Genomic DNA, 15,183 nt, shown 5'->3' with positions numbered 1-15,183 from the left:
ACATTTCCTGCATATTATTAACAATAATTCTGGTCATTTAATGAGAAAAAAACATTAAAGTCTCTTTAAAGTGAGATCCAGAATTTGTGATTAAACACACTATACATGTTGGATTAAGGTGTTTATCTATGTGTGACTGATATTTGGACTTAAAAAGTTCGAAAGTGGGAACGTTTTTCACCAATCTCGTAGTTTAGTTAAATTTTGGCGGGGCATATACAGCGCTTAACAAATTTTTTAGACCACCCTAACCAAAGTAAGGTTTATGCCACAGCTGCCCTAAATTAACAGCATTGATAATTACCAAAATCAAATTTTCTGTTTCTGCAATGGGTAATACATCAATATGTAGAAGCTCTTGAACCGAAATTATATTTTCAATGCTAAAATATAATTATTATTGTTATCTATGAATTTTCAAATTAACTAATTTACAAAAAACTGAAAAAAATAGTAAAGCACATTATTATTTCTTGATTAATATGTCAAATTATAGTTATTTACTTGCATTCCTGAACAGAAAAATGAGTTTTAGTTGTTGAATGTTATGCTTGATTAATTTCTGACTTCTCAGAGAAGCCCAGTGAGCCGGCTCAAATTTGGGTGAATTCAGTTTGAAATCCCTCATTCCTGTTCAGAATGGTAAAACATGGAGAGCTCCCTGAAAATGAAAGAGTCTGCATTAAAGCATTTCATGATGCTGGATGGTCTTTGAGACAAATATGACAGGTGGTCTAATAAATTTGTTAAGCACTGTATATGGACCAATGACGTCACAGGACGCTATGTGAATTGTCCCGCCCCCCCCAAAGGCTACCATGATATAAAATCCCTAAGCAGTTTATCTCAGTACAGTCTGTTGTTACCTGATTTTACTGCCTTCATTGAAAGCTAACAACCACTTACATGCTGTTTTTATTCATGGTGAGGTAAATTTCCCAAATCTATCAGCCACAGTGGCCTATGGGTCACTAAAAGTATCACAATGGAGAGATTTGTGACAGAAAACACTAAAGGTCAGGAGGAGGGCTAATTGCTGGAGTGCTTGTCTTTTTTTCACTTGAACCAGATTCAGCAGGAACGAACATCTTACCTGCTGAAGTTGTGTTTTATACACAGTTCACTTTTCTTTAGTCCTGAATGATTAAAAGAAGAAAACTGTGGCTTTGTCTCTCTCAAAGCAGCCACAGTTCAATCCCTCCTGTCTGGTAGTGTCCCAATGCTAAAGTTTAGCACAGTATCTAATGATAGACACGGTCAATTCCTGCCAAATCTGTCACAATAAAAGCCTTAAATGCTAATCCTCATTAGAATACTTTTATTTTGAAAAGCAACATCAGGAAACTGTTTTCAGCAGCAACTAAACAACAAAGATGTCTCATAAGCAGGCAAAAGACTTACCTTCACATAACTCAGAAAATGAGCTATGAGGAAAACCTGAAGCGTTAAAAACAGGATGAGAAAATGAAACTGAGACTTTTTAGCTCTAAACTGTCTTTTTGTCATGACATAAATGTTTCTCTAGTAGCTGACAAAGAGAGTTGACTGTTCCAGCATAACAGACAGATGATTCCTCCAGTCAAGTTGTAGTGTTTTAAAGTCAGAGAGGATCGTATTTCTCCTCTTTCGCCTCTTTTTTCTTTTTTTTGCAACTTTTAATCAATTTGTTCTGCTTTTTGCCAATTTTAGCCACTTCCTCTTGCCACTTTTATGCTTTGTTTGCCTTTTTTCACCAGTTTTTGCCACTTTTCACCCAATGAAGTGGCTTTTTGCTATTAATTCCCTTTTTTTTTTTTACCCATTTTGCCCATTCCTCCCACCTTTTTGTTGCTTTTTACCCCTTCTAGTCACTTTTCACTTGTTTTTTTTTACCACATTTTTGCCACTATCTGACAAATTTTGTCATTGTTCACCCACTTTTTGCCATCCTGTGCCCACTTTCGCCCATTTTCTGACACTTTTTTTTGCCACATTAGCCCATTTTTGCCACTTTTCACCACTTAGATTGTGGCTCTTGCAAGGGTATTTTTCAAAATTCTGTTCTTTGGTTGTGCAGGGTTGAGTAACACTGCTCTACACCATGGCTATACAAAAGCTTACAGTGTTGATTTATTGCAGAAGTATAAATCAAACTTATTATGTATAGGCTGCTCCTGTTTTGTTATAGAAATAAAATGTTGAGTAAGAAAACACCAACAGAAACCCTCAATTAGGCCTAACATACACCGGACAGTTTCAGGTTTTTAGTCTAGTTTAGAACTTGGGCTGCACTTCTGCTCGCTGTCACATTGTTTGTCATGATCTCAGCTCGATCAGCTGCTTCCAGCTGCTCTGATACAGTTCTGACATGTTTGATTTTTGGCATACACCTGCACACACAAAGATAGATGACAGTGAAAGCAGAGCCCCAGATCCCCAACTCCAGGGCATTTTTCCTTGAAATCAGTCTCTCTCTGTTTGTTGCACTGACTTTGTAAATAATCTTGCTCCACAGAATACTGAATTTATTTTTGCAGGTCAGAGAAGATCTTAAGTTTCCTCTAATTTCTCCATGTATTTTTCTTCTGTTTCTTCATCAGTTGCTGTGTGTGCTGGGAAATAATTTGGTGAACCAGATCTATGAATCACGATGTTCAGAGGAGGGGCGAGTCAAACCCACGGCCGACAGCCCACGGTAACATCTCTGATATTTATTTTTACATCTCTGAGTTTTGAATCTTCTGTATGAGACCATAAAATGATTATCAATGACAGAAAATAAACCAATCATGACTTTTTGAACCTTTTATTCTCACTTTAGAGAACGAAATAATGAAATAGATGACTTAAAACGGCAGAACAAGAAGAATGACTCTGATACGTAGCTCTTGATTTTGTTTTCAGAGCGGAGAAAGAGGCATGGATTAAAGAAAAATATGTGGAAAAAAGATTTGTGCAGAACAGCCGATCAGACGGAGATCGTGAGTCCAAATGTCACCTGAAGCCTCCTGTGTGGAGAAAAATGAAGATTTGTGAAAATTCTGAACGTGCAGTTAGGAAATGATATGTTCCATTTTTAAATACTAAACAGGTGTTTGAGTGGGTGTAATCAAAGAACTATAGGATTATTGATACATTTATGTCCTTAAAGGCCATTAAAGGTCTCTCGTTCTCTGTCAGGTCACGTGAAGGCTGATGCTGGGCTGCGTCTGTATCAGGCAGCATTGACAGGAGACCTTGTCGCCATGGCGGTAGCGTTGGCCCAGGGAGCGGAAGTTAACGGGAGCATCGCCGAAGAGGGAGGACGTACAGCATTAATAGGAGCTGCTGTTGGGGTAAGGAGATGCTATAACATATTGGTTATAGAGGATATACACCCAAATTGGCTGCATATCCTCTCTTATATCAGCTGTAAATATGGTCTTAATCAGTAGTAAATGTTGGCCTTAGTCAGCTGTAAATGTCAGCACAATGAAGCTGCAAATGCTAGCTTTAATGCTGTAAACATCTGCTTAAATCAGCTGTAAATATTGGCCTAAATCAGCAGATGATTTTGGCTTCAATTGACTGTAAATTTCAGCCTAAGTCATCTGTGGATGTGGGCCTAAATCAGTTGTAGATATTGGCCCCAATTGGCTGTTAATTAAACTCTAAATTAAAGTCAAAATCAGTAGTACCTATTTGCCTAAAATGGCTATAAATATCAGCTGTAGATATCACAGCCCATATTGGCTGTAGACACTGATTGTTGATCTAGAAGTAGTATGTATGGTTTTTTTTTCTTATGAACCACAGATCGATTGGTCAGTGTGTGGGTGTAGTTTAATTCCACCAGGTTTATCTTCAGTTGACTACATGTACCGGTTCCAGCAGTGAAAAGTCTTCCCTCATTTTCTATGATCATTGATTGTTATTCTCCTCTCTGCCTGCAGGGGTCACTGCTGGCCTGTGAGTTTCTGCTGCTGAACGGAGCAAACGTGAACCATCGAGACCAAAGAGGACAGGGAGCTCTGCATGCTGCTGCCACCGCTGGCCACACCGGGTAATCGCACTCTCATGACAAACACAGAGATCCTGACTAAATAAAGTGGAACGATCTTGGCTGATTGTCACTGGCTCTTGTAGACAGGTGTGTCTGCTGCTGAAGAGAGGAGCCAATCAGTACGCTGTGGACGAGAGAGGACAGGACCCATTGGCCATTGCCGTGGAAACAGCCCACGCTGACATTGTCACACTGTGAGTCACCACTGAACAAAAAATATGAATATTTAACAGAGATTTACATAAACGTCATGTAGTCGTAGTAAAGAAGGGAAGTAGGGGTTGTGAGTGTGTTTTTGAGTGCTAATGAGGCTGTTCAGTTCCATCCACAGAGGAGAGAGACTGGTCAATTTAAATCGTGAGTTTCCTTAGATATTCTCTGATAGTTGTATGTTTTTTAAAAACGCTTGATGAGTGGATTAACTTGTGTTTTGAATTTGTAACATAAATTCCTGTAAGCAGACAAACTTTGTAAGCATTTCTAGCTCCTACACAGTAAAATAATGGTTTTATTTAAAAGTTATCTTAAGGGTTTTATGAGCAGCTGATGTTTGTTTCTCATGTTTCAGGCTGAGGATGGCTCGCATGAATGAAGAGATGAGAGATTCAGAAGGACTCTTTGGAGCTGTGGGTCAGTAGACTCAAAACACACCAACATTTATGCTGTAAAACTCACATTCTTGTTAATTCTGTTGAGAGAAAAAAATGTAATCAATGAATTAAGACCCCCTTCTCTTTTTCAATTTTTTATAGCTTGATGCTACAGTTGAAAAAAATAATTTTATTATCAATCTACACTCACTGGTACCCCATCATAACAAAATGAAAACAGAATTTTTGAAATAAAAAGAAAAATCTGAAATATCACATTGACATAAGTGTTCATACGCTTTCCAACAACACTGTAAATTGGTAAACTGGGTCTCAAAGAGGAGCCAGTTTCTGTTATTCATATAAATAGCTGTTTCATTAAACTGGCTCAGCCATGACAGACATGTCATGACTCGGTCTCTTACCCCGTAAGGGTTATTTGCCTTACAGTTTATCAGCATTTCCATTAAAAGCATATTTGTAACAAAAGAATGGAGAAAAGCTGTTAAAGAGGCGTAGCTAGCGTCTTATCGAAGTACACAACTTCTCTAGACTCTGGTCTCCCTTCATCTAGCTAGACGTGTTTTAGGAGGTCTGCAGGGCTGGTTAATTTGTGATGTTGTCCACCTCCACGCCAGGTAAATCTGTAAACTGTGTAATGTTTTGATAGTAACTGCAGCATGTAGGTCGACCTGGAGCTTTAACGGACTAACTCTCCTCCATTCAGAGTTCTGACTAGGGATGGGGATCGTTAATTCTTAATGATATTGATACCCTTATCAATACTCCTTATTGATCCGAGTCCTTACCGATATTACCATCGATATTTTCTATAGTTTGGTGGTAAGTCAAAATCAGGGCAAATATTTAAACTACAAGTGGTCTTAGCTGAGTAATTCTTGAGTTAAAAAGTTATGATTCAGTCTCTCACATCTATTTTATATCCCTCAAATATAAATGCATTCTTATTTACAACTGTATTTATTGAAGTTTCTCGTCAAAAACAAAATTTTCCCATTTTTATGACACTTCAACACATCATAACATGTAGAATGTAGTCGTCTAATTTACGGAGGTTACCTAAAGGCATCATATTTTCCATCTTTCAGCTGTTAAGTTTGCTAATTAACTTTAATTCTGCTGACTCCACCATGGATTTCTACTCTGGATTAATATCGCTAACAAACAGGACTTGCTACAAAGTTTGGAGCACTTTTGAGCATTTATCTGTGCAGCTAAAGAAGAAAACTGTCCTGAAGCAGCTGAACTAGTGGTATTGAGAGTATGTTACTCCCAGCGCAGGCGGATATGATTGCATGCGACTCGCAGGAGGAGTCTTTCTTCCTCAAGCTGACAGTTGAAGGTACTTCATTCTGGAGATGGACAAAACCGATGTGCTTTTAGTTTATGTTCCCCCTGAAAGAACTGATGTATTTTTTGCACCAGTTGTATCTTAAAATGACGTTGCGTCACAGAGCCTGTGAGACTCGATAGCAGTATGGCTAAGCGTACGGACCCGGGTTTCGATCCCCATCCCTAGTTCTGACTAATGTTCATCACTTTCTGGCCCCTATCTGACATTCGTCAGAATCATGTGAACAACACATATCCATAGGCATTAATGAGCACCAGGACAAGATGCTGCTGATAGCATGAAAATATTCACTGAAGATTGGGCTCACATGATGATTCACGGTGCATCTGTAACAGCAGCATCAAAGCCTGTAGCTTTTAGCTTGATGATATTTGCATGTACAGTGCTAAACAAATTTATTAGACCACCCTAACCAAACTAAGGTTTATGCCACAGCTGTAAAATATGATTATTAGTCATCCATGAATTTTCAAATTTACTGATTTACAAAAAAACCTGAAAAAATAGTAAAGCACATTAATATTTCTTGATTAATATGTCAAATTATAGTTATTTACTTGCATTCCTGAACAGAAAAATGAGTTTTAGTGGTTGAATGTTATGCTTGATTAATTTCTGACTTCCCAGAGAAGCCCAGTGAGCCGGCTCAAATTTGGGTGAATTCAGTTTGAAATCCCTCATTCCTGTTCAGAATGGTAAAACGTGGAGAGCTCCCTGAAAATGAAAGGGTCCACATTAAAGCACTCCATGATGCTGGATGGTCTTTGAGACAAATATGACAGGTGGTCTAATAAATTTGTTAAGCACTGTACATTCTGTTTTCACTGACATTTTACACAGTGTCCCAACTTTGTTGGAATTGGGTTGTACATTAAATTTATTTTAAAAAACCGCTGTTGTTCCTCAGGAGACGACGAAACGTTTCAGGACATCTTCAGGGACTTCAGCGACATGGCGTCACACACTCCAGAACGACTGAATAGACGGCAGTTCAGTCGCGGAGGAGAGGAGGAGGAGGGGGACGATGGAGGAGGAGGAGAGGAGGAGGGGGACAACAGAGGAGGAGGAGGAGTGGTAAACAGTCGACACACCTAATGAAAAGATGCCAGAGTGACAGAAACTCAGACTTAATGCCCTGCCGACTGCAGACTGGAGGACCACTCCTCCATCACTCGGTTGCTATGGTAACAGCATGGCTGGACAGTGCTTATTTCAACTTAGAGAAGAGACGACTGACAAAGCGTTATCAGATTTATTAATGTAGATTATTCTTAATATTAACAGTGAAAGTACAAGGTTACTTTATGAACAGTTACTGTGGATAAACTGAGTGTTACAAAGGGATCATGGAGGACGCAGCTGCAGCTATAAGTGTTTATTTTATTATAAATTAATCTACAGGATACTTTATTTATCATGCTGTTGGTTTTTTTTAACATTTAAAGGAAAAGAAAAAGTAGAGAAAACTAACTGTCAGACAGTTAGTATGTTAAATCAGCGTGTTCTAACAGCAGGCAGTGTGAGAAAATGTTGGGGACAAAGTCACTTTAAAATAAGTTTGATTATCCTAACAGCTCATGAGCAATGCATCGTAAAGTAATATACTGTTTTAACCACATTACGCCTTTTGCATTTTCTTTCATGTTGCTCACATTGGGCCTCATTCTCTAATGTCTTAGGACTAAAAAAAACAAGTCCTCAAGTTTCCCAGAGAACCTCTGTGGGATTTATGACACGTTCTTAAACTGCATCATTGTTCTCACCTGTGTTCTTGTCGATGCTGGAAGCACGTGCACATTTCTCCTTATTAGCATAGAGAAACGCCCCTTTTATGCCCATGTAAGGGCATGAGACTGCAGGGTAATGTGCAAACACAGAAAGCACACATGAGTGAGAGGATGAGAAGCAAAATATCAATGCTGTTTAAGTTAGATAAACAGTAAAAACAATCACAGTACTTTGAAATGTTTTAATAATTTTAAAGTAGTAAAGTAATTCTATTTTTAGCACCAGTAGTGGATATTAAGTATATGCTTCAAACAGATTTATTGAATGAAATCGCTGGTTCGAGCGATAAAGAAAATGACACTTTCAGATGAGTTAAAAACAGTTAAATGAAGAATAATTTTGCACCTTGGTTTGGATTTTTTAACTTGTCTGTCATCTTAAAGGTTTCTAAGTTTAAAAAAGTGTTGGAAATGCTCTTGAAAATCCCCTTAGCAGGCTGTACCGCACAAAAAAGATCATACCAATCAAGGCAGCAGCGGAGCAGCAACCCCAGACTCTGAGAGGAAAAATTATAGTTTTTGTCAGTGGGGTCTGATGACTTTAAGGAGAGAGATTTAACGCTTGTTTTCACATACAAAAAAAAAGGGATTTTTCTCTTTACGCCTATCCAGAGCCGTCCCGTGCTTCCTGCATAACCAGAATTGTAAACATTGATGTGATAATGATAAAAATCACTCACTCCTCTCCTGCACATCTTTTCGTTGACTTTTTTTTTTTAAGCTTTGGTACTTTTTGTTACCAACAATCTCTGATTCCAAAACATTTGAAAACCTTACATTGCGCTCCTTTATTACACAGATGCCGTGTCATCTTTGTTGCTACCTCTGTTTTCACTGTAAGGTAGAAACACCCTTGACTCCTTGGCTTCTGTTATTTTTTTGATTGAGATCCCCCCTGGTGGCTGCATTTACGTTCTTAATTCTAGGTCTGGTGCCGTTGTTCCCTGCCTGGAAAAGGTGGATTGCTCCTTCTGGGTGGTGAGTGAGGTTCTGCCTCTAGTGAAGGAGTTCAAGTGTTTTGGGGACTTGATCAAGCCTTAGATATAAAGGGAGCATGTATGGAGTCATTGCTGTTGCAAAAATCAGCACATTTTAACATTGTGAGAGCATGAACTATTGATGTGGGGCTCAGATTTTCCTATTAACTGGACTTTGCGCACTATACTGCCTCCTTGTGTGTCGACTTTCTCCGTTTGTGCTCTAATGTCTGCTTGCTCTCAAATCTTAAATTGCTTGCTCAAATTTCTGCTCTCAGCCTCAAACAATTCTCCTCTCATTCAGGATGCTTCTGCTTGTTTTTGAAACTGCCACTGTCTGATTTTTCTTTATGCTTTCGTATAAAACTTTCACTGTATAAACTTAAAACATGACCCAACCAATAGAAAACAGGTAGGGTACAGGACCGACCAATCATGTTGCGGTTGCTCTGCCTGTTGTTGCTATGCTGTTCTCCAGCTATGATCTCACTCCCAACATTCTATCACATACACATATTCTCATTCTACTTCCAAGCTGTATAACTCCAACTCAGTTCCTCCTAAAGACTACTTTTTTTTTTTTTAAGATTTATTTTTAGGCATTTTTGTGCCTTTATTAGATAGAGGAGGACAGTGGATAGAGTCGGAAACAGGGTCAAGAGTGGGGGAGAGACATGCGGTAAAGGGCCTCAGGACGGATTCGAACCCCGGCCACTCGTGTACATGGGGAGCGCCTTTAACCACTAGGCCAATTGCTCCCCCTACAGACTACATTTTTGCTTTAACAAGTAGACAAATTATTCAGCTATGTATGCTGGATTCACTTTTTGCTATCTTTTATGTGTTTTTTTTATCTTTAATGATTCAGTTGTTTGAATGAGAGGAGAATGATTTGAGCAGGAAACTTGCACAACTTGAATAAGCAGCTAAAGATTTGGGATCAACGAAATATTTAGAGCACAAAGGTAGATTTACTAGAAAGTTTAAAGAAAAAGCTGAGCTCAAAATCAATAAATCATGTTCTCAAAATGTTAAAATGCACTCTTTGAGTTTTGCCCGGGATGCGTATCATGAGGACTCCTCCTGGTGCTTCCATTTGGAGGTCTTCCAGGCCTGCCTAACTGGGAGGACACCTCATGGCAGACCCAGAGCTCACTGAAGGGATAATACATCCTGACAATTGCGTCACAAGCTATGACAGGTGCTTCAAACAATCATTAAGAGCCTTTAGGAGGTAATAAAGAAGTACTTTAACTTTGGCCTTAAAATTAGTTCTCTTATCAGTCCTCTTAGCGTTCAATCTAGCACCACCACCAGGTCAACTGTATGATCCGTCCAATACTTTACTGAACTGATAACATTCCCATTAACCTGAGCTGTGAGCTGATTACTGAAAACTAGCTTATTTTAGCTAAATGGCTAACACTGCTAACATCCAAACATCAGGGTGTAAACTTATGACACTGTGAGCATGTTAGCATTAAGCTAACACTAGCCAAACTTAGACTGTTAGTTCTGTTAAATTTCTGATCAATTAAAAAAACAGGAAACTTGCTAATTATCTGTAGGATTATTTGGTGTTTTTTTTATGCAGAGCAAGGCTCTCTGTGTCCTTTTACTATCATGCTAAGCTAAGCTAACTTTGTTTACTCTGTAGAAAGAAGAGTATATGTATAGTACTGTGCAGAACTTTAAGGCATGCTTGGGTCAAAAATTGGGGCTGAAGTAAGGCGTAGATGTGACAGTAAGTCACCTGAGGTCACCACTGGTCAGGTTACTTTCTTATTTTTGTCTCTTTTCATTCATCAAACCTGCTGAAAATACATTTATCAGATCTGTTTGTCCAGAAACTTGATGTTGATGAGCAATGATAAAACTAAAACTAAAGGGTTTAATCTAATTAACTCACCTCTATTGGCAGATTAACTTTAAAGAAAGTATTAAAAGTCCTTATTAGAATAGTCCTGTTCCAGTTTGAAGGCCAGTCAGTCTGCATGGATTTAGCCAGATTTGGGCCCGACTGCTTCATCATAGCTTAGTGTCACCAAGCCATAATTCTAGCACTCTCATTGTGATATAATCAATGATGCGTCCATGAATCAACAAGACCGGCATTTCAGAATTTTCTAGCATCTTCAACAGCATATTGGGGCCTCTCTAAAAGCTTAGTAAGATATATGTGGATCCAGTACTGACCAACAGGAGAGCTTTTGTTCCCTGTCTTTGTGTGGTCATTCACCCAGTGATGCTATACGATTCCCCACATCCCTACAGGTATCTGCTAGCACACAGCAGAGCTAACTAGGTTTACTTTCTTAACATTCATACCTCAAGCTTTCCCTGAAGGATAAACAGTCCATAACATCTTCTTCTTCATACATAAGGATGAGTCCATGGTCGTGTTGTCTGCTGTTTTTCAGGACTGCTAGCATCACATGCAGCGCCTCTTTTGTAGCTGTGATTTATACTCTGATGTCCGCCCAGTCTCCCTCACTGTGATGGGAAATCTGTCTCTTTTAAAGGTCTAGATCATTTGGCTCAGCTCTGTAGAGCTGGTTGTTTGGTTCTCATATGGCTCTTCATTTGGTAGCAGTTTGGCTTTTTCAGTGGGGATTAAATAATGGTAAATCTGAGCAAAGAAACCTGGCCCTTAGATGGGAGCTAGCTACTGTGGTCTACACTAAAGAGTTGTAGAGACATTGGACAGCAGAAAACATCACGATGATTGGTCGGAATCATGTTTCTAGTGCTGCCAGTCTGTCGGTCACCTCCAATTTGCCCACACAGTGACCGTGCCGCAATCCACTGGCAAATCGTACTGAGGAGCCCATCACTCCCTCTCTAGTCTATCAGTTCAATCGGTCGGGCTCTAGTACTCACTCAGTGGAGAGAGCAATAATATTATGGACTCATGCCAGAGTGGATGATAAATTAACCCCAAAAGGTAAAATCATTCTACTCCTGTGTGATCTCTGCCCGCTGATCAGGGCTGCGCTCTAACAGTGGGCGAGGTCGCCCCTGCCTTCAGTCGGACCAAACCCACGGCGCTTCAGTGCAGGGCGCAGTTTTCCTATGTGGAAACTGCGGATCAGACAGGATGAGAGTTTGGTTTTTAGTCTAACATGGCACCACTGTTAGAAACAAGAGAACAGGGAAGTCTGATCTGGCCTTTTGTCCTGAAGTCTATTAGAGATAAAAATGTTTTATTTTTATTTTTTGCCTCAGTTTACATTCAAGAAAAAACATGAACAGAATAAATAACATGACTGATTTTATTTAACTAAAGATGCATGACATTGAACCATCTCTCTCCTGAGATTTATTATCAATATATCAGCCACACATCTCAGCAGGATATATGAATGTTACAGCCAAGTGTAACGTTTGTGGAGTTTTAAGCTGAATCATGTTTTAGCATTGACACAAACAAGACTGGTAATAGCAGCATGATATATCAGCACAAATCCAGGATCAAACATCCCTATGTAAAATCTAACTTTAATCCTGCTTTAAACTGAGATGCCTTTGTGGCCAAGTGTCCTTGAACTCGTCCCGTTTTCCTCACCAGGATTTAAACCAGAGACTCTGAGATCCGGATCCATCAGACAGCCATGTGTTCCAGGTTTTTGAAATCTGTTGTTTTTGTGTTTTCTCATTTGTGTTGAAAGGGATTTAATGTCCAGCTGCTGGTTTAAAATAAAAGCAGTTTTTATCTGTTTTTAAAGGATTAAAGCTAAAACGGTGTGATCCCGTCAGACTGGGCTGTTTGCTGTGAGTTTTGACTGAATGGACCTACAGGCTGTAGCAGAACTGCTGCTGTCACATGGAATCTTGTTTTACTGAAATATAAAGAATTTAAAGAGTTATCCTATCTGTTGAGAACATGTCTGTATCATTTCAAAATGGTGGATTTTTTCCTTTTTACTGAGACATTTCAGACTGTTACTAATGTGATGCTACTGCTTAATAAAACCACTAAACACATGCTGTTGTGTCTGTTATTAAGGCTCAAGCACTGACCTCAGTCAGAGAGGATCCTTTTGTATCTGTAGGCGTACATTTTCTGTCAGAAGTATCACTAATTTGGGGGCTTTAGCATGTTTAACTAACTCAACAAACTTTACAGAAAACTGACCCCCTATGAGCATTTTGGAATTTTAGTGAAATCTTGCAAGTCCAGTGTGAGATAGGGGACTGGGTAAGACCCAGATGCATGAAACTTGGTGCACATGTGTGTCAGGAATGACCATCCTGTCAATGTCATCTCTCTGTCCTGAAGTCAGAAAGGATGTACTGCTGTAGATCAACAGCAGAGGGAGACAAAGATCACTCAAATTCTCTCTGCGGCTGCACATCTGCTTTCATGTCTGCAAAACGATATTATCCTTTATGTAGCACATAAACATGCACAGTTTGTTCATTCTGATACAAATTCTGTGACCAGCATTATGATTGTGTGATATTTAGTTAACTGTTTTCTGTGTGAATGCCTTCATTTCAGATGGCCAAATGCTGCAGAAAAATCATTTTAGTTCAGGCAGATATTGGTGAGTTTCTCCCTTTGAACTCCAGATAGGTTCAGTTATTTAAGTTGATTTAAACATTTTGACCTCAGATGAAGATGGCACAGGGGCCACTGTATCTTTTTTGTTGACAGTTACATTGAGTCCACGTTTACCCTGTCACTGGTTTATCCCTCTGACCCAAGACAGTAAAAGTGTTCATGAAGAGAGACAGATGGGTGATAACTACAGCGAAGTGAGGGTCTGATTTTGGGCTCAGTTTACAGTATGTTGGCATCACAGGAGTCAGGCTGCAGTATCTTCAGAGATATGATGAGTTTGACTGACTTCCTAAACCAGGGATAGAAAAATGCATAAATCAAAGGGTTCAGACAGGAGTTAAAATAAAACAAACATATAACAAAAGCAGAATGTGAAGCATTAAGCTGGATACCTTCACCTGAGAAAAACAGACAAAAACCAGGGCAGGTACACAACAGGAACACAACCACAACACCACCAAGAGCCCTGGCTGCTTTCATTTCACTTTTTCTAACAGTTTGGACTCTAGACTGCTGGGGTTTCACAGTGATACCAATACGAGAGCGCATGGCCTGAGCCTGAGATAAAACCACCACAAATACCCTCATGTACAGAACAACAATAACAGAGATAGGGAGAAGAAAGGTGCAAATTAGATCTGCAATGGCACTGATGTCATCACCAGAAAATACACACTCTCCAACACAAGCATGATGCCTGCCTGGGTTTTGGAGGTTTCCCATATTTATCAGACTTTGGAAGATGGTAGAGAATATCCAATAGAGATAAATATAGAACTGAACTATCTTTGGTGTCAGTTTTGAGGAGTATTGTAAAGGCTGGCAAATGGCCACATAGCGATCATAAGAAATAAACATTACAGTCCCTGTTGAAACATTAGTGATGATTAAAGATAAATACTGATAAAGAGCACAAACAAAGTCACCAAATAACCAGCAGCCCTCTATGAGCATGAGCTGGAAGAACATGAGGAAACCCACACATAAATCTGCTACAGCCAGAGAGAGGAGGAAGAGGCAGGTCGGAGTTTGGAGCTTCCTGCAGAGGAAAAAGGAAACACATTTTCTTTTCTGTCAGTGAGTCAAAAGTAGAAAGAGCATGAAGAACATCACTGGTTATAATAGAATATATCAGATCAATAAAAACATCCTGTAACAACCAAACAGCTGACATAATAAGAATGATGTTTCTGTACTTGAAGTGAGAGATGGAGATGATGACCAGCAGGTTCAGACAGATAGTAAGCAGTGTGATGGAGGACAGCAGGAAATAAGCAAACATGGTCTCAGAGTGAGTTTGGTGTTTTGCCTTCCTGCAGGAGGTGTTGAGCAGTTGTGGAAAGCATAATTCAGTTTCCAGATTCTCCATCACTTAGGACAGAGGAGTCTGCTCATCTGAGAGCTGACTACCTGTGCTCTCAGTCATAACCCTGCCTTATCTTCATCCTCCCTGATCTTCCCTCCTGGGGAGGCAGCCTCAGACTTTCTCTCTGAAGAGTCTGCTTTCTCTTTGAAGAAAGTTAGTGTGGTTAAAGTTTTCCAAAAGCTCTTGAGGGAATTTGAAGGTATAGAGCATCTCAATAAACTAGAATATTGTGGCCATCCAGGAAGCAGTCACCTGGAGCAGGGACTTCTGGGATTGTGTTGTGCAAAAGAATCTGTTCTTCTACTGCTCCATAATGTTCATGTTTCATTGCAAAGTTGATAATTGTGAATGGTTTCTTTTCAGAACCTGCGCCTCTGAAAGTGTCTGCAAAGTTTGGTGTCTCTTAACTGTTTTCAATTTTTGCTGTATTTTTTTCATATTTTTGTTGTGTTTTGTCAGCTGCTGATGGAAGTTTCTGCTGGCAGACGAGTTTATTCAAGAGA

The 15,183-nt window shown here is 39.4% G+C and overlaps 2 protein-coding genes across 4 annotated transcripts in view; one reads left to right on the top strand and one right to left on the bottom strand.

Moving 5' to 3' along the window:
- The window catches only part of zgc:162872 (BAR_ACAPs and ArfGap_ACAP domain-containing protein), a 29,149-nt gene extending 16,415 nt beyond the window's left edge, over nucleotides 1–12,734 (top strand). For 2 of the 3 annotated variants that reach the window (XM_041806826.1, XM_041806816.1), the window contains 7 exons: nucleotides 2,580–2,674; nucleotides 2,884–2,960; nucleotides 3,160–3,314; nucleotides 3,912–4,021; nucleotides 4,105–4,215; nucleotides 4,590–4,651; nucleotides 6,894–12,734. In XM_041806826.1, the coding sequence (XP_041662760.1) occupies nucleotides 2,580–2,674; nucleotides 2,884–2,960; nucleotides 3,160–3,314; nucleotides 3,912–4,021; nucleotides 4,105–4,215; nucleotides 4,590–4,651; nucleotides 6,894–7,081 (798 nt within the window). In that variant the 3' untranslated portion in view covers nucleotides 7,082–12,734. Of the gene's footprint in view, nucleotides 1–2,579; nucleotides 2,675–2,883; nucleotides 2,961–3,159; nucleotides 3,315–3,911; nucleotides 4,026–4,104; nucleotides 4,216–4,589; nucleotides 4,652–6,893 lie in introns of those variants that run through there. The other variant, XM_041806836.1, reaches the window with a different exon arrangement.
- Nucleotides 12,735–13,533: 799 nt separating this feature from the next.
- LOC121517216 (trace amine-associated receptor 13c-like) lies at nucleotides 13,534–14,683 on the bottom strand. Its single transcript, XM_041798820.1, has 2 exons — nucleotides 14,511–14,683; nucleotides 13,534–14,353 (listed from the first exon to the last, which is right to left on the bottom strand). The coding sequence occupies exons 1-2, from the start codon at nucleotides 14,681–14,683 to the stop codon at nucleotides 13,534–13,536; spliced, it is 993 nt and encodes a 330-aa protein (XP_041654754.1).
- Nucleotides 14,684–15,183: the final 500 nt, after the last annotated feature.

Source organism: Cheilinus undulatus, linkage group 2, assembly GCF_018320785.1.
Source record: "Cheilinus undulatus linkage group 2, ASM1832078v1, whole genome shotgun sequence".
Lineage (NCBI taxonomy): Eukaryota > Metazoa > Chordata > Actinopteri > Labriformes > Labridae > Cheilinus > Cheilinus undulatus.
This window is presented reverse-complemented; position numbering and strand designations above follow the sequence as displayed.